This window comes from Xiphophorus couchianus, chromosome 13 (genome assembly GCF_001444195.1).
Source record: "Xiphophorus couchianus chromosome 13, X_couchianus-1.0, whole genome shotgun sequence".
NCBI classification, from domain to species: Eukaryota; Metazoa; Chordata; class Actinopteri; order Cyprinodontiformes; family Poeciliidae; genus Xiphophorus; species Xiphophorus couchianus.
In genome coordinates this window covers 19,678,353-19,696,224 of record NC_040240.1, presented here as the reverse complement: position 1 = coordinate 19,696,224, position 17,872 = coordinate 19,678,353, and the positions used below count along the sequence as shown (strand labels likewise).

Sequence of the window (17,872 nt, the reverse complement as noted above, 5' to 3'; positions counted from 1 at the left end):
AAATGCGTACCTATATCCTTAAGCCATGGCGTACCAATTTATTTTTTGCTACAGTTAAATATTTTTATGAAATTCTGTTATAAATAGTGAGAAGAAAAGCCCAAATCTCACCCAGAATTTCTTAATTTAATTGTAAGTGACCTATTGCTGGTAGATATTGTTGATTGGAGCCTTATGACCACATTTCCTTGTGTCTAACGGTTTAAACAACACCATCTCATACTAAAAAACAAAATCTGTTAAACCGGTAACATAACAGCGTGGCGAAATGGCTGGTGGCTGAACGCGTGGTTGGCAGGCGGTAAACAGCAGAGGAACCACAAACCGTTTAGTTTTTTTGGTCGTACCAATAGGAAACAGTGACATCACACCCAAGACTCTGATTGGTACATTTATCTGTAACCTTTAATCCAGCTAGCATGCTAACAAACCGTAAAAGAAATTAGACAGAAGCTCTAGTCCAGTGTGACGTGCTAGCACTGTATGCTAGCTAGGCATTTGAAGTGAAAGCTCTGGGTGGCATTTATAGCATTAGCTCGCTTGTTAGAAATGAAGAGTTAACTTGTTACTCTGTGTTAGCATGTTAGTCTCAGGTTTACCGAGTTAGCTTGGTACAGTTTTACAGAAAAATAATGGCAGTCCTAAAGCTAACGTGTTTATAAGGTTACTTGGATGTTGGCATGTTGGTAGATCAGTTAGCATGTTAGCTAATATATGAGAAGACGATGAAGCGCCATTTGCCTGCAAGAGGGAACAAGAGAGCATGTGGGATTTTGGTAATTTTGCTTCTTTGCTGACGACCGGTTAGTCTCTTCTTACTATCATTTAGTACCTGTGAACAAGTACATTTGTACCACCTGTATATGCAAGTATTTTGAAATGAAATTTTATTTTATTTTATTTTTTTATTTTCATGAAATTCTGAGATTAATAGTGAGAAGAAAAGCCCAAATCTAACCCAGAATTTAATAATATAGTGTAAGGGATGTAAGATGCAAAGTTGTTAGCAGTGGTGTGTGATCGAGGAAAAGGAATGCCAAGTGACCTATTGCTGGTAGATATTATTGATTGGAGTCTTGTATCTAACAGTAAACAGCACTGTTTCATATTCAAAGAAATTTGGATAACTAAACAGCGAAGTGGCAAAATGGTGGCCGAACATGTGGGGTTGGCAGGCGGTAAACAAACCGCAGAGGAACCAAAAAACTTTTTGTTTTTTTGTTCGTACCAATAGGAACCAGTGACATCACACCCAAGTGTCTGTTTGGTACATTTATCTTTAACCTTTAATCCAGCTAGCATGCTAACAAACTGAAAAAGAAATTAATTAGTAGCTTTAGCACAGTGTGATGTGTTAGCATTGTTAGCTAGATAGTTAGCTATTTGAAGTGAAACGTCTGGGTGGCATTCATAGCATTAGCTAGCTTGTTAGAAATGAAGAGTTAATTTGTTATTCTGGGTTAGCAAGTTTAGCGAGTTAGCATGATGCAGCTTCAGAGTAAAAGAATGGCAGCCCTGAAGTTAGCGTGTTAGCTAGCAGAAGAGTAAATTTAAGAGATGTGTTAGTAATGTTACTTGGAAGTTGGCATGTTGTCTTGTTAGCCAATCAGTGAGCATGGTAGCCAATGAATGAGGAAACGCTGGACAGTTAGCATGTTAGCTGGCAGGCTAGCCTGCTAGCAGAGCAGCAGCAGCTCGTCGTCGCTGCTCTCCGTCTTGCCCGTGGCCTCGAGGCAGGCGTCGGGGATCTGAGCGGTGTGGACCATCCCGCAGTGTTCACAGGTGCCGTCCCGTCCCCCACGGCCGCTCGCGCCACGGTGGTGATGGTGGACCGGGCCGGCGGCGCAGGACGGGTGTGGCTCCAGCAGAGGCTGTCGTATGTCGCTAAGCGATGAAGAGGAGGAAGATGAAGAGTCCGAGTCAGAGACAGGGATGAGGAGCTCAACGTCTTCCTCTTCCTCTCTGCTTCCCCGTCGCTCAGCAGCCTCAGGGTCGTTTCTTCCCGTCTCCAGCTGGCGCAGTGGGCTTTGATTGGTCCACGGTTGGTTCTGCTGGTTCTGGTTAGTTCTGGTCAGATTCCTGGCGAGGCGGTGCAGGTTCTGGGCCAGGCGCTGCAGGGCGGTGGACGAAGGAGGCTGGGGCTCAGAAACGTCAGGATCAGAGCTGGTCGTTACCACGGTAACCGGGCTGGACGGGGGTGGGGTTTCTCTGGGCCGATCGCGGCCTCGGCTCGGCGTTGAGGCCACAGACGCCGCCACCGACCCGACGGCCTCCACGGCGGAAGGAGGTGGGGTTTTGTTAGGCAGCGGGGCGACTGGCCCGCCCACAGCGCCGACCCCTCGCCCTCTCTCCCCCTCTGTGTCGGTGTCGTCGGAGTCGGGAGACAGCAGGTCCGAGCCGGAGCTCCCAGTGCTCCCAGTGCCGGAGCTGTCCTCCAGGTCAGCAGAAACAAGAGCCAGAGAACCAGAGCGGCGAGATCGAGAGAAGGTGAAGAGTCTGCGCCACAGGTTACGATGGCGGCCAGCGGAGGGAAGTCTGATGGAGGTGAAGCCGAGCTGAGAGCGCACAGCCTGGCGGAGGTTTTCCAGAACCGACGCCTGAAGAAAAACGGACCAGAGAAAACCTTAAACAGACGGGTCCATTTAAAAACACAGAGCTGAGCTCACATTATTATTAACAAGAACCTTTCACTAAAAGAGACGGGATACAGACAGAACATTTCTTCAACTAACTGTTTTAGTATCTATTATTCGATCAATTATTCTGATGATTAATCAAATATTTTGACTATAAATTAATTATTCTGACGAATAATCAATTAATCAGATTAATACCAAGTGTATATTCTGCAGATTTTTCATTTAACCATTTCAGCTTTTGTATACAGTGTTAGAAATACACTAAGAAAATGCTAATAGAAAGTTTTATTCCTTTTTAAAATAAATATATTATTGCCTAAAATGCAAAAATATAACATTCCTTTAGTGTTCACTTGATCATTTGTAGTAAAGGATGCATCTGCAGAGCATTTTCACAGACTATGAAAGGATTTTCTTTCAAAATCAAAATTAATATATTTTTAATATATTTTTGTGCAGTTTTGGCTCTGGGGAAATCGTTCTTTCAGCAAATGGATTTTTTAAAACGATTAATCGTTTGGTAAATTGGTTGACAGTTGATTAATCACAAGTAATGCGATTAATCGTTTCAGCCCTACGTTTCTATGTGTGATTTAGATCTTAGAAAACATTTAATTCCTCAAAAAGAATAGTTTGCTATTGGTTTTTCATTTGTCTCAAGAAATGCCTTATAGTTTGCAGAATATCCATTCACTTCTGACATTTTTGGACATTTAATTTCATAACTATAACTTTGAAAGTCAAAATTCTGATTAATTCTCTCAATTATGATTTAAGACTCAAAATCATAACATCAGCGTTCACATTTCTAAAGTATTTTTCAAAAGAGATAAATGAATTAATGATCAGATGGATATTTAAAAGTTGAATTGGTGTAATAGCACTTTGCTTTATGATTGTTGAACAACCTAAATAACAGATAAAAACCATAAATATATTATTTGTCTATTTAATAATTTAGCAGCAGATATGGATTTTGAATTGAAAATGTTGCTGTTATTAGTCAATAGTATTTGATTAAATGATGATAAACAAACTACAGAATATAATCCTTAATCAAGTCAAACCTCTAATAAAGTTTTTTATTTTTATTTCTTAGAGTACAAGAGGCAGTGTAGAAATTTAATAGTCGGGATAAAGTCACCTTAAAGTAAGGCATTAATTGAGAGAGTAACTCTGCAGTATAATCAAGTTGCTGTTGGACTCCTGACAAACTAAATGCTTTCAGTTCTGATGATTTTCTGTTCGTCTTGTATTTCCTCATTGAGCCGTAGAAGTAACACTAGATTTTCAGCAGGTTTAAGTGAAAACTTATCCAGTAAGCTGAATGATGGTGATGTGTAATCATGCGTTTCTGGACCAACTGTGTATCTGTACCTGGTTGCCAGAACAGACAGGGAAATCCTCCACCGGGGGGATCAGGCCCTGAGCGATCAGCTGGCCGTAGGAGGGCGGAGCCTCCCTCCTCAGCAGCTCCGCCTCCACCCTGGACAGCTGCGTCTCAAACGACCTGCGGCAACCACACAGTTTTTATCCCCACCAGTCGCCCAGCAGAGATCCAACAACTTGCAACGCAGCGCGACGCCTCACCTGCGCTCAAACATGCGCAGCGAGTAAAGCTTGCAGGTGCAGCCGAGGGCGATGACCAGCAGCAGGCCGCAGATCAGGCTGCCGATGACGGCGGCGGTGATGACTCTGGTGGGGACGATGATGGGGCAGCTCTCCTCGTCGCTGCCGTCGCCGCAGTCGTCCTGAGCGTCGCACACCCACGACTCGAACACGCAGCGGTTGTTCTGGGAAAAAAAACAAAAACTAAATTAGTTTTACAGAACTAAAAGTGACACTATGTGTTTTTAAACAGTAATAGACACTGAGGTTGCAACTAACAATTACTTTAGTAATAAATTATTCTGACAACAAATCTGCAGATTTTTCATTTAAATCACTTTTTTATCCAGTATTGGAAATGCATAAAAAGATACTTAACATTGCATACTTATAGTGAATTTGAACTAAATGAAGCTAAAAACTCCATTTGAGGAGCTTTGGCTGAAACACGTTTACAGACATTTAAGATGTTTTTATCTTAAATGTTAAATTTGTACATATACATATATAGTTTTGGGTTAATTACTGCTCTGAATATGTTGTTTTTCCAGCAAATAACATGTTCAGTTTACGCCAGTAAACATTTAATTCATAACGAAATTAATTGACGATTATTTCAATAACTGATTAATTAGCCCAACGTAAGAAAAAATGTTTCTTCACCATATTCAATCAAATCAAGTCAAAGTTTATTTTTACAGCACATTTATAACAACCTCAGCCGACCAAAATGCTTCACAACAATCACAGGTAGATAAATGATGAAACAAAATTTTTTATTAAGTTTGGTCAAAATAATAAGCAATTATAAAATTTGCATAATACCAAAAACCAAGACGTAATTAATTTCAGCTGCAGCAATTTACCAAACAGAAAAATGTACTAAAAATAATAATATCCCATTTTTTAAAAGTTCCTCTTAATGTTTTTATTTATTCACCAATTTATTCTCCTCTTTCCCATTTCATCTGTAATGTTTGAACGTTTCCCTCGTTTTAGTTTCATCAAATTCAAACTGTTTTACTTTGCTAATCGCTGCATCAGGAGGTTATCTTTAACTGCTCCTTTGGGACAATAAAACTACACATTTCCCGGCCTGCAGTCGGCCGGTCGTCTCACCTTGCAGTGGAAGTTTCCAGGTTGGCAGAAGAAGCAGTTTTTTTCATCCGACCCGTTGGGACAGCGGTTCTGGTAGTTGCAGCGGTCGGAGCGCGGGTAGCAGGCTCCGTTCCTGGAGCAGGGGAACTCGTCCTCCTGGCAGGACGAGCAGTTCAGCTCGTCCCGGCCGTTCGGACAGTGCCAGTAGCCGTCGCAGCGCTGCTGCTCCGTGTAGCAGCCCCAGTTCCCCCCGCAGGGAACCTCCCAGGGCAGGCAGAACCCGTCCACCTGCAGCAGAACAGAACCGGGTCAGACACAAACACAATGATGGAATGGAAACTGATAAAACAGCTCAGAAAATAGTAGCGCTTCAAAATAAAATGTGCAAAGTTTTTCATACCAGATCCAATTTCTAGCTTTTTTTTTCTAAAAAAAAAAATTACAAATGACAAAAAATATTTTTTAAAAAGTGGCTTTTATTTCAGTCATCTCTTCTGCGAGTTATACAACGGAGTACTAGGGCGAGGCTATGAGAAATTTATTTAGAATATAGTCATGATTTTAGCATAATTATACCAGAATAACGTCATAAAATTAAGAGAAAAGTTGTTTTAATAAGAGAAAAGCTTCTAAAGTTATGAGGTTTGTGTTTATTTCTTCGAAACAGTCGTTTGCTCAAACGTTTCAAAATCCTGCGACAGATTGTAATTTGATGCTGACGTGTTAAATGATTCATTTCCTTATCTGAATAACTTCACAAAATGTTCAACAATCTTTCTTTGAATTTTTTGAGCAGAAGTTCTAATAAAATTACGTCTTCATTTGCCTAATATTATGACATTACTCACATATTTATAATAATAATAATAATCTTAGCCTGGCCCAAATATTTTGTCATACAGTTGATCTGAATTCAAAATCCAAATAAACAGAAGCTGAAAAACTCTCTTGCCAAACAAGATGGCAGCTCTGGAGGTGATGACATCACATCCAAAACACAAACTAAAAAAAATGCAGATTTTCCAAATATTAAATATTAAAAAAGCAAAAAGTCAATTAATCGACTAAATCTATTTATCGCCCAGTACTAGAAAACAGTGTGAAGTTGGCCTGTCTCACAAACAATAAATCAATTAATGGCATTATAATTTAAAGCAAACGTAATAATTTCCATTTGCATGATTTCATTTAATTTTTCTCTTTCTACAAAAAACTGGATGATAAAAGTTTGTAGTCCCTTTTTAAAAAAATGTATTTTATTTGTCGTTTCTGTTTTTTTGTTTATTTTGGATATTTAAAATGTCTTCCAGTTCCAGTGTTAAACATTCATCAGAATTTAAAGTTTATTTATCTTTGAGAATGTATTCTTTCATCATTATACCATTATATCACTTGAAAATGGTTTCAAAACAACAATATTATTGTTTATGGCAATAACCTCTGGGACAATTTATCGTCCAGAAAGTTTGTAATCGTGACGGGCCTAATAGTGAAAATCTTTTCAGAACCGAGTCTGGACCAACCTGGTAGGTGACGTTGAAGCCTCTGGCGGCGTTGATCTTGTCAGCGTAGAAGTGAACTCTGAGCTGACCGGAGGAGGAAACCACGGCAACGGGCGCTCTGGAGTCGAACGCCGTCAGCACCCGGAGGAGGCGGCGAGGGTTCTCCTCCAGACCGTCATAGACTTTAACATAATCGCCGTACCCGGTCCCGTCCAGCTTAAAGTCGGTGAACCTGAGGATGACCTGCAGGAGGAAGAGCAGGATGATCACAGAGGTTCTTCTTCAGATTTCTGCCTGAGTCCAGGGGGTCAGAGGTTACCTTCCGGTGGTCACCAGTGTCAATCAGCCAGGTGCAGTTACTTCCTGGAGGGTAAAAGTCGGGGTAGTTTGGGGAGCTGAAGGAGCCGTAGAAGTTCCTCAGCCACTCGCCACAGGTGGGAACGTCGCAGTCGATCTCATCGCCGAGATCCTGAGAACAGAGAAACACCGACTTAATCAGAAACGGTTTTTAATTAGGATGAAAAACTGCTGAGTGATGAATTATATGGAGAAAAAACTGAATTAATCTGCCCTCTTAGTCGACTTGTTGTGTCTCTTAAACCTTTGAGATCTAAGTTTCAAATCTCCGCCTGGATATTTTTGCTTATTTTAATTGTACGCAGTTCTTTAAATGTCCTGTGAATAAATATTTTTGCCCATTTCTCCAAAACAACTGGAACTTTCAATATCTAGCAGTTATTTTCACAATTTACGGTCTATTAACAGATTCCTCCTCAGATTAATTTCACTTCCTGCTCCGAAAGGAGTGAAAAGCGCAACGTCTCCCCTTTCAGAGACCGCTGGAATTTTTGAGATAGCGCAAAGTGTTGCGGAATTACGGCACTGCAAATTTGGCTGGATCGTTGGCGCTACGATTGGTCTAGAAGAGTTCATAAAGTCCATTGGTTCTGTTGGTGTCGCCTGCTTTGAACCGGGCTCTCACCTGGCAGTCGATGCTGCCGTCGCAGCGCAAGCTGTGGGGCAGGCAGGTGTAGATCCGGGTGTACCGGGACAAGCAGGGGAACTGGTTCAGGTTGCAAGGCTGGAAGGAAAACGGCGAGTCCACACACAGCTCTTCGTCCGAGTTATCCCCGCATTCATCCATGGAGTTACAGCGCCACCAGTCCGGGATGCACTTCCCATTAGAGCAGTGGAACTGGTCCACATCGCAGCTGGACGCCTCCGGTTTACCTGCAACGTTAATCCTGATTATCGACAGCTGGAATCTCTCTGTGCTGCCCTGATGTCTCCATTTAGTTCTCGCTCTGAGGATTTAAATCTGAGTCTAATCCAGAATTACATCACTGCTCTCTGAACAGCCATTACGCAACAAACAGGACGACACGCCAGACCGGAGAGATCACAGGATGATGGAGACAGGAAGGGTGTCTCTTCAAATCACCGTCGCTCTCAAATCTGACCAAGAGCTGAGCGCGCCGTCCTCACCGGTGATGTAGGACAGCCGGAAGCCTTTCCCCGCCAGGCCGTCGTCAGAGTGGAAGTGGATCCAGACGTGATCCTGGGACGAGATGTAAGGGGGCGGCAGGGAGGAGCCGCAGACCCGCAGGCCGTCCAGGCTCCTGTAGCTGCTGATGGACATCCAGTCTGAGGTGCAGCGGTGAGAACCCTGCAGGTCGAAGTCTTGGAAACTACAAAAAAAATAAATAAAAACGTTCTTCATCCTGGGAGAAAATGACTGAAATATACAGAGGAGGAATAGGGCCACTGAAAAATATAAATAAAAAAGATTCTGAGTTTTTAATCAGAATTGATGTCGGATCTCAGAAGAAAAAGAGTCCGAAATTAAAGTCACAATTTTGAGGAAAAAAAAATTTTTATTCTGCAAAAAAGTCTGTTTTTTTTAAAAGTCAAATTTGAGAAAAAAAAAGTCATGATTCTGAGAAAAAAATCAGAATTTTGAAAAAAAAACATTTTGAAAAAAAAGTGAGAATTTTAAAGAAACCATTGAGTGCATTAACTAACAAACAACACACATTAACTATAAAAAGTTTAAATGCAGGAACTGATAAGCAAAAAAGGTTTGAAATGTTTCCTAAAACTAACTCTGAAACAGGCCGGCACATGTCTGATTTAACTTTAGGTCTGAACGTCAGCCTGAACTTTGACCCTGAACTGAAATAAACCCAGCACAGACGGATAGCAGGAAACCACAGGAAGAGCAAAAGCACATCATGAACCGAGCAGCCGGCCAATTAAAAGGCCAGTTTTCTAAAATAATCCCTCAAGTTCAACCAAAATATGTGTCTAAAAACATTCAGAAAAACCAACTTCCTTCTTTGGAAATAAATATGAGAGTCAAATCAGGAGTCTGAAAACTTTATAATCAAAGGATCCATGTTTATCCTCAGCTACAAAAAAGTCACTTAGAGCTGCAACCTAAAAAGACAATTACTGATAAATATCTACTGTAGGAAATGAACCACAATTTTACTTACATTTTTCTTAGTTTATGGATTCATTTTCTTATTGGATGTTGATATTTGTGGTAAGTGATGTAATAAAAGCAGATACTTTCCAGTGACAAGAAAAAAATATATATTACTGGTACTTTTTGTGACATTTTGTTGTGGAAATTCAATGCAAAAAACAGACAAAATGGCTGGTGGCCGGCAGATACTTATCCACTTCAGCAAAGGTTAAAAAAAATCAACCTTCGTCCTTTTCTGCTCTGCTTTTAGAGGCTTGATTGAAGGACCGGCCCACCAGGTCGTGTCTGCTCATTTACAGTTAACAATCGTCACCCCACTGTTACAAACTCAGCAACTTTCTTGCTATATTTAGCAACACTTCAGACAAAAAGTATCGGTCAGAATCAGCAGGTCAGGCTTTGTAAAGATCGGTAATCAGAATCGGTGCAACTCTACTCGATGCTGAAAAACTGAAAGGTTTAAGTTAATATTAACATTAATATAACATGCTGGCTTGCGGTGTAGCGCGCGTCACCTGATGGTGATGGAGTCCCCGGGTCGGGCCCTGATGTTCCAGCTGCAGTTGAGCCTGGCCGGGTACTGGAAGGGCCAGCCGGGGCTGGTGATGATGCCGCTGGACGCCCACAGGAGCTCGGCCACGTCGCCGCAGGCTGCATGGAGGGAAGACGACTTCTGTTACAGTTTCACTGCAGGAATCGCTAAACACCGACAGCTGAGAGACTCTGAACGCACCGTTAGAAAATCCAGACACGTAGACGTTGTCATTCTTCTGAGAAGAAGCAATGCATCCTGGGAGAACAGCACATTCATACGCATTAGGCTTATTCTTATTCTAAATAACAAACAACAGATTCTTTTATGATGGTAATCAGCCAGAAATGCTTAAATGAAACAGTTTCATTTAAAAGAAAAGAGCAATCTGTGTTTTTAGACAAAGCAGAACTCTAAAACAAATTAAAATATAAAGGTTTTATTAAATAAGTAAAAAAAAAATATTTTCCATGATACACATGTTTTCTCCTCCTGACAGTCAGATGAATAATACTACGATGAATAGCATTATGCTGATGATCTGATTATGTCCCTGCAGAGCATCACTTTAATGCTGTTCCTGTGGAGGATTATGGGATGGCGTTCTCATTTCACTGGTAAACACTGGCGTAATGCAACAACAAAAAAAGAGAGAGAAAGCACTGATTCAGCCTTTCTACATTTTTAATGCAAAAGCAGTGATTTATTTAAAAAAACAGCCCAAATTTAACCTGATCAAATAAATCTGACAATAAAATGTACATTTTTATTTAAAAAATGTACATGTGAAGTTAAAATAGGTGATCTATATTTAAAGATTGAGAAGCACCAGAAATCAGAACTACGGATTTTTCTGAACATTAACAGATTTACAAATTTTTCTGTTTATCAAATCAATTTTTTGTCTCTTAAATCATAAACCAATAGCAGGGACTTTTCATACCTTTTTAAAAATTTAATTTAAAATAATTTAAGGTGACAAATATGCTTAGATGCATAAATTGGAATTATTTTTACATTTTCTCCCATTTCTGTTTGATTAAAAACAAATAATTTATGACATATAGTAGACCCTCAGATGAAAGAAATTACACTGATTGACATAAATTGAAATAACCCAATAACCAGCACATTAACAAAAATCAAGATATTTTGTTTGATTGTAGACAAATAATCCAATCAGATACAAAAAACTCGTCATAAATCAGGGGGAAAAAACTGAAATTAGTAATTACCAGGAAAAGTCACATCTTCATTTAAACATACTTAGGCCTGTCGCAATAAGCAATAAATTAATCGTATCATGAATTAAAACAAGCTCAATAATTTTTATATATATAATTTGCTGTTTTTCTCTCTTTTTACCAGAAACTGGATGATAAAACTCTTTTTAGTCTCAACTTGCCTTTTTTTTAGGACAATTTTGTTTACAGAGACTTCATTGTTTATTTTATTCTGTTTTGTTTCTTTCTTTTGAATATTTAAAATGTCTTCCAGTTCCAGTATTAGATGTTCATTAGAATTGAAAGTTTATTGATCTTTGAGAACAAAATGTTCTTGCCATTTTTATGCCATAACCATTATATAACTTGAAAATATTATCGTTTATTGCAATAACTACTGGGATCATTTATTGTTATTGTCACAGGCCTAAAAGATCATCACATTAAGGAGCAATTACCAGAAAGTTTATAAACACTGATTTTCAGCTTAAGAAACATTTATACCTTTTTAAGGATCTTTACATGTTTTATATAATAAAAATCGAAACTAGAGGGGAGTTTTTAATGTTTGTAGTGAGATAACACCCTAAAAATTGAGTAATTTAATTGCGAAAACTGTTTGCAATAGAATAGAGATCAATAACCAAATAATTTGATTAATTTTACACTGATGCAGTCATTAAATAAAATCTTTCTGACCCATTTGAACCCAGGAAGCGAGCACTTACCTGACAGGAGCAGCAGGTAAACGACCCTCTGCCTGCAGTCTGAACTGAGGGCCATAGTAACCCTGGAGTCGGAACCAGCTGTTGGGCTTATTTCTGATCGATCTGATGCGATGATACCAAGGTCACAGAAGAGAGCGCTGCATGTCAGCCGACCACATTAATAATAATTTTAAAAAACACCAGATCCCAGACTCAACGCGTTAAAATCTCCATAAAATCCTCCTCTAACGGCCGCAGCTGACCTGCGCCGCTGGAAACAAAGACATCCGAGCCCGTTAGCTTCAGCTAGCAGCGCTGCGGTTCTTACTAGCTGGTTAAAGGATTCATAACGAGAACATGCTCCGCTGGTTCAACACACCGACACATGTTGAGATGAAATACGGCTATCTAACTGCAACACGAATAGATATTCCCCCCCATAGAGGAGCGATAACAGGCGGACTGCTGCTAATGAGCCTAACGGTGGAGAAAGTGGCCCAGAAGCCGAAACATGCTAACGGAGCTACATGGCCATCCAGCCCGTCCACCGTCACAGCAACCAGAACCCGAACCCAGCAATAGGCCAGCTGACCCGATAAGAGTTCAAAGAGCCGGTACTGAGCCCAGCAGAGCCGCCGTTACTCTGTTTATGGGTCCAATAGCATCTTTACTGTTCCGGTTAGCTGTTAGCTTCGAGTCAGACTGAAGAGCAACAGAGAGAGAGAGAGAGAAGCTCCGTCAGTGACATCACGATCCTTTTCTTTTCCTTTTTTTATCCTTTTCTTTTTTCAATTTATATTTATAATTTCCTTCTTTTATTGTTTTCTTTCCTTTACTTTTAATGTATGTTTTTCTTTCTTTTATACATTTACTTTTGTTCGCTTTCTTTGACTTTCTTAGTTTTTTATTTTCTATGTCTTTCTCTTCTTTTCCCGTCCCTTCTTTTTTAGTCTTTTTAACTTTTTATTTTCTTTCATTCTTTCTATTTCTGTCTTCTTTCTTAATCTTTTTCTTTCGTTTACTTTTCTTCTTTTGTAATTTTTGTTTTTATCCATAAATCAGGACCATAATATCAAAAACCCAAATAAAATCACTTAACATTTTATGAAAAGTTCTGAAACTTTTAAGATAAAAATAAAACCCGCCATGTATGTTGTCTCATCATGTTTTCATTTTATAAATCAAGAAAATACAAATTTTATTTTTATTTTAGATAGATTTTGATTTTTATTTCGCACACATCTACATACACCCCAGTTTTTCAACTGCATAAATCTTCATAACAGCACAACATTGTCCTTTTCCACAACAACAGCACATCTGTTGTCTGTTGCTGGGTCTCACTTTCTGGACGGCAGCTGGAGCTTTTCTCGGCTGTCCTATTGTTGCCTTGATTGGAGACTCAAAACCCCCACAGGCCCTAAAAACTGTCCATCTGCTGTAAACCCCCTCACCCACAACCACATGCCACGAAGAAAAGACTAATACTGAGGTCACAGAGCTTTACATTAACATATCTATGTATTTAAGGGGCTCAGATGTGATTGGCTTCATTGTAGCACTACTGATAATCAGGTTTATTTTCAGGTTTTAGGTTACAAAATATGTATTTTGCTTCCATGTCACATTGTGTAAGATCTTAGCGGTTACTTTTCGCGATATGTTATTGCAAAAACTAAAACAATAGGAAACATGTAATTTGATTCTTATAGGAATTGACTGAGAGACACCAAACTGAATTAGGGATATGGGAAATGGAAGCAAAAACAGAACTTTATAAAATGTACAACTACCAAACAAACACACAAAAAGTTACGTTGTGAATTTTGTGGCGAAGTTTCTTTCAAACTGCAGCTGAACATTTAAGCACCTCTATAAATCTTGAAAAAGCTGTAGATGAACAAGGAGAAATATTAGAAAACAACCTTCAGTTCATGATTGAGTTGATATTCATAGTTATATTGTTTATATCAAAATAATTTGTATCATACTCACGTATTCAAAGCCTTCCTCTTCAATGGTCTTCCTAAGATCTCGCCTCCATTCTCCTATTTTTTCCCACATTAGTTTTCCGTGGTTCATTTCAATTCCAGTTACTTTGCTCAGAAAATCAGTAGCACAGTTATCACCCACACGAAAGATTTCTTCCAAATCTTTCTTTACATCGCGCTCCAACACCAAAGTGTCAGCTTTCTTCATGATCTCTTCCTCCAGCTGCAGACTGTGGAACGATGAAGCTGCAGAAAACGTCTCGTCTCATTTCCAGGAGTTTCTCCAGCACATCGATCTATGAAGAAGCATCATTATTTTCCTTTTTATTTTCCAAAACACAAGAACAAAATGTAAAATTAAGACTCAACTGTGTAAAATACAAACATTTTTATTCATCCTCTGCAGTTCCAACTCCCTCTTCCTCCTTATCTCCCTGTGATTCTTCACTGTCAGGAAAGATACCAAGACTAACATGAATATAACAGCAAGAGAGGTGGAGGGAAGAGAAATAATAATAAAAATCAATAATCATTGCATTTTAATTATATTTTTGCATAAAATATAACATATAATAATGTATTAAAATGCAATTTCCCATGTTAATCTCTCTTATTAGCAATTTATAAAGCTGCTCAAAACATCCTGCTACAAAAAAAAAATAAAAAGCAGCTGGACCACTAAAATCAGAAGGTTTCAATCTGCATTTATGCTAAATAAACGTAACAATTAAATACTGAATGACAGTGCAGAAAATTATTCTAAAAGTTAATGTTTATTTACACATTAACATTGTCTGTGGGTTGGTGTCCACAGCCAGAAACTAATGCAATTTTGGGAACATGGCAATGTAAATAAATTTGCTAAATGGAAACATGCACATTTGGAAAAAAACATTTTTCGTTAAATTGTTTTTGTGTTAGAATGAAGTGGTTTATTTGCAATGGAAACACTTTTTTCTCATCATATGAGTCATGATGAAGAACCCGATGTTATTACTGGTGAAAATGACAAAAATCTATCTCACATAACTGTTTCACATCCGTCACTGCCATGACGAGATTTCAATATAACTTCTTACTTAATGGAAATGGCAATTACAAAATTGTGTTTTGTCAAAATTAGCAGAACATAAACAAAGATTTGTGCACATTTGTGACAGAAACACAGCTACTGATGATGATGAAACAAAAGAGAAACTCAAAATTCAAATTCAAGAAAACTTTATTGATCTCAAAGGGAAATTAAATGCTGTGACTCATTAATAAAAATTCTTCAAAGAGTTATTGTAGTTGGTGATGGCTGTGGGCAGGACAGATCTCCTGCAGCAGTCAGTATTACAGCAAATTTGAAGAAGCCTCTGATTGAAGACACTGTTTTCCCAAGACAGTATCATGAAGATGATGTCTATAATTTTCTTGATTGAAAATGTTTGTATAATTTTGTCCCTCTGAAGCCACTCTTATGATACCAAGCAGAATTGAACATTAACCCCCATTAAATAATAAAAACATTCGTTAACATTGGTTTCAGGTTTCCTGAAACCCCCTGCTGAGTAAATTTTGCTCATGACCAAATTTAATCAGCGCTGAAAAGTGGACCGGAAATTTTCTTTGTCCTCGAAAACCTGTTCAAAAAAAAAGAAATTAACGTTTATTGCAGGATATTCTCATATAAAGTTTAAGCCACTCTGATTCATGCTCACCTTTTTAAAGGTCTTGTCTTTGATATTTCCCGTCGCCGCCTTCCTCCAGCCTTCCAGCATCTCCCACATCAGTTTTCCATTTTTTCTTTTGTCTCCAGTCCACAGGTACGAGACACAGGAAGCACAGTGATGATCTTCACGGAAGATTTTATCCAACTCCTCTTTTTTTATTAAATTGTACCAAACCAAAACATTGGCGTTCTCCTGTATCTTCTTCTCCATCCGCTCCAGGTGAGGCTTCGTTGTGAAGTATCTGCAGTAGAGATGCTGCCTTTCCACCAGCAGATCCTCCAAGTCATCCAGCTCTGATAAAAGGAACTGTGCTCCTCTGCTTGCATAACCGTTGCGTACAACGTTTCTTTTCTCTTCTGGGGAACTTGAAAACGTAGAATAAAATTCAATAAATGGAATAATCTGACTGCGGTGAATGGAGAGACTGTTTCTCCTGAGCTTTACTTCCATCTCTTCAATCTTTTTTTTGGTTTCACGATTCTGCCACACTGAAGAAGCAAACAGAGACATTTCAACAAATTTAGGGTATCTTTTAATTATCTGGTTTAAGTAACTTAAACAATGGTAACTTAGTGATCTAAAAGAGGTTATTACTAAACGTTTGTGAATTCAGACACCATACCTGAAGGTCTCTATGCAGACAGAGGAAATAAATAAAAATGAAAACCTGTTTAGTTGCTTGTTAGCAAAAATACAAACAGGCCAATAAATATTCTCCTATTTGTATTGGCCAATACTAAACTATTCTAAACCATTTAGAATAGTTTAGTATTGGCCTAAACTATACTAAAGTAATGCACCGCCATACATATCTGCTTATGTCAAAAATGCATTTAAAATAAAACATTTCTTGCAAATTTAACTCTTCTGATGCATCAATATTTTAATATGTACTATGTTGTATGTACAAGGGCTATTGCAGAAAAAAGGGCAAAATTTCCACCAAAAAAATTAATAAAAAAATTCTAGAAAAACTTGAGAAATTTAAGAGCTTCAAAAGTTGAAAATATTTGACTTTTGAAACTAAGAAATTTCCAAGATTTTTCTAGAAAAAAATTCTAAGATTGATCTCGAAACTTCTGATGTTTTTCTTCAACTTTTCATAAATTTCCAAAAGTGGAAAGTCTCCTCTACTGTAAATTGTTGGTTCCATCACAACAGAAAGCACAAATAATCTGAAAATAATCTCACCATGCTTTTATTATGACGGGCCTCTTCATAATATGAAAATAAAAAAATTTATCAGTTTTCTGTAACTTACAAAGACCAACAACTCCTGCAGCAGCAGCCATACAAAGAGCAGGAAACCAACTTCCTCCTCTTCCTTCATCGGGTTCAGTGTTGCTGTTTCCACTCATCTTTCTTTAGAAAGAGACATTTTGACTTAAAATAGTTCATAAAGCGTTTAAATAACATCCTATTGAGAACTAATGAAGATCAGGTGAATCAGTGTGTTAAGGCTGAGAAACAGGCTTGACAACCTGCTTTCTTTGTGCATTTATTTTTTATAAACTGCTTTAATTTGTTGATAGACAACAAAAAAAATCACATTTTACAGGACAAATCCTTAATCAATTTAAAACACTTACCGTTTGGAGCTTTTGTTGAATTGAATGTGGAGCTGATCGGCTGCCTGTGGTTCTTCTTGAAAATGCAGAATGAAAAGGAAAAACAAACACCCACATTTTAACTGTCAACCAGCCACTCCCCTCTGCTTACAGCAGGTTTGATTCTGCTGCAGGGCAGGTTAGAGCGGGATTATATTTAATCTGGGAGACGGTCAAATTATTATTATTTTCTTTCTGAAATACAGCAAGCACCAGATGCAGTCTGTACTGGTTTACCAAGTTAAACCAGGAGAACAATGGACTCAGACAGAGATTTAAATTGAGATTTAAGTAAGTTTATTTCTAATCTGTTTCACAGATTCTTTTCACAAAGATTTCACAAAAAATCTACGACCCAACAAAATAGATGGTTCTGTAGAAAACAGGACAAACAATGTCTATTTAAAAGTGTCTTAAAATTTAAATGTTTAACTGCATACACCATGTTGCTTTGGTTGCCTTTTTCTTCCTAATTAATGAAAGCATCTTTGCTTTTTGTATTTACTATGATTTATTTGATTATCTGAAATATCTAAGTGTTACCAAAGAGCAAAAACAGTGAAAGGGAATAAATGGTAAATAATAAAGCAGAACTAGAGGTTTTGATCTGTCAATAAGTGGCTATAAAATGTCCCTCTATAGGCACCGTATGCCGACGAGCAGAATTGAGCATTAACTAATAAGATAATAAAAACTTTGGTTCTTGAGATCCTGACAACCTGATATAGTTGACATAGATTTCTGCTTTGGCATGATGACCAA

At 38.4% G+C, this 17,872-nt stretch overlaps 2 protein-coding genes across 2 annotated transcripts; both read right to left on the bottom strand.

Annotated features, from left to right (window-relative positions):
- Nucleotides 1–1,186: 1,186 nt before the first annotated feature.
- Nucleotides 1,187–12,535, bottom strand: lrp12 (low density lipoprotein receptor-related protein 12). Its single transcript, XM_028035832.1, has 11 exons — nucleotides 11,819–12,535; nucleotides 10,069–10,125; nucleotides 9,851–9,986; nucleotides 8,333–8,535; nucleotides 7,830–8,077; nucleotides 7,167–7,316; nucleotides 6,869–7,090; nucleotides 5,367–5,633; nucleotides 4,230–4,432; nucleotides 4,017–4,149; nucleotides 1,187–2,597 (listed from the first exon to the last, which is right to left on the bottom strand). The coding sequence occupies exons 1-11, from the start codon at nucleotides 11,871–11,873 to the stop codon at nucleotides 1,677–1,679; spliced, it is 2,595 nt and encodes an 864-aa protein (XP_027891633.1). The 5' UTR covers nucleotides 11,874–12,535; the 3' UTR covers nucleotides 1,187–1,676.
- Nucleotides 12,536–15,058: 2,523 nt separating this feature from the next.
- Nucleotides 15,059–17,287, bottom strand: LOC114155820 (uncharacterized). The gene is made up of 4 exons (XM_028035932.1): nucleotides 17,093–17,287; nucleotides 16,765–16,865; nucleotides 15,492–15,991; nucleotides 15,059–15,413 (listed from the first exon to the last, which is right to left on the bottom strand). The coding sequence occupies exons 2-4, from the start codon at nucleotides 16,859–16,861 to the stop codon at nucleotides 15,369–15,371; spliced, it is 642 nt and encodes a 213-aa protein (XP_027891733.1). The 5' UTR covers nucleotides 16,862–16,865; nucleotides 17,093–17,287; the 3' UTR covers nucleotides 15,059–15,368.
- Nucleotides 17,288–17,872: the final 585 nt, after the last annotated feature.

What these genes read in the sequence shown, in the direction of transcription:
- lrp12 (XM_028035832.1), bottom strand. Translation starts at nt 11,873, where the DNA reads ATGGCCCTCAGTTCAGACTGCAGGCAGAGGGTCGTTTACCTGCTGCTC. An exon ending in CCGGCTGTCCTACATCACCG is followed by an intron (nt 8,078 to 8,332) that starts GTGAGGACGGCG and finishes TTAACGTTGCAG; the next exon opens with GTAAACCGGAGGCGTCCAGC. An exon ending in CTGTCTGTTCTGGCAACCAG is followed by an intron (nt 2,598 to 4,016) that starts GTACAGATACAC and finishes GTTTTTCTTCAG; the next exon opens with GCGTCGGTTCTGGAAAACCT.
- LOC114155820 (XM_028035932.1), bottom strand. Translation starts at nt 16,861, where the DNA reads ATGAGTGGAAACAGCAACACTGAACCCGATGAAGGAAGAGGAGGAAGT. An exon ending in TGCAGGAGTTGTTGGTCTTT is followed by an intron (nt 15,992 to 16,764) that starts GTAAGTTACAGA and finishes TTGCTTCTTCAG; the next exon opens with TGTGGCAGAATCGTGAAACC. An exon ending in AAGACAAGACCTTTAAAAAG is followed by an intron (nt 15,414 to 15,491) that starts GTGAGCATGAAT and finishes TTTTTTGAACAG; the next exon opens with GTTTTCGAGGACAAAGAAAA.